The 534-nt window shown below is 52.2% G+C and overlaps 1 protein-coding gene across 1 annotated transcript; it reads left to right on the forward strand.

Moving 5' to 3' along the window:
* Positions 1-190: 190 nt before the first annotated feature.
* LOC103584880 lies at positions 191-474 on the forward strand (the record flags this gene model as incomplete). Its single annotated transcript, XM_008565701.1, has 2 exons — positions 191-278; positions 313-474. Coding segments are annotated over 2 exons (250 nt in total), but the record flags the coding sequence as incomplete, so codon positions are not given.
* Positions 475-534: the final 60 nt, after the last annotated feature.

Raw genomic sequence — 534 nt, forward strand, 5'->3', positions numbered from 1 at the left:
AAAGAGGAAGTCTGCAGCTGAGCCTCCCATCTTGACTTTTTGCTCAAAATGGCAGTCCTCGTGTGCAAGCCATGAAGGATGTGGAGCCGGGCTCCAAGCACCCCGTGTTCCCAGACTCTGCAGCTAGAAGAAACGTCTTGGTTATAAAACAGACATTGAGCAGGCCTGCTGGAGGCTGGTGAGAATGCAGGAACGCCCAGCCTGCTTCCAAGTTTATGTTGGCGGGTAGGGCAGAGACGGCAGCTCCAAGTGCAAGATGTTTTCACCGTGGCACCAGAGCAGGATGCGGCCAGGGGGACTCTTGGGGTCTAGGTTTTGCTCCTCAGCGGGAAGAGCTCTTTCTTTCTCAAGCATTTTGGTCCCCTCCTCTTAACCTGGCACAGAACCTCACCCTTTCTGGGACACAATGAATATTTGCTGCTTCACATCAGTAAAATTCAACTCGCAATGTCTCTCCCGGGGATCACCTTTAAGGTGGGGTTCATTCCAGGCCGTTCTGAGGATACAGTCAGAATTTTCTGGGTCTTCTCCAGT

This window comes from Galeopterus variegatus, unplaced genomic scaffold (assembly GCF_000696425.1).
Source record: "Galeopterus variegatus unplaced genomic scaffold, G_variegatus-3.0.2 Scaffold164031, whole genome shotgun sequence".
Taxonomy (NCBI): Eukaryota; Metazoa; Chordata; class Mammalia; order Dermoptera; family Cynocephalidae; genus Galeopterus; species Galeopterus variegatus.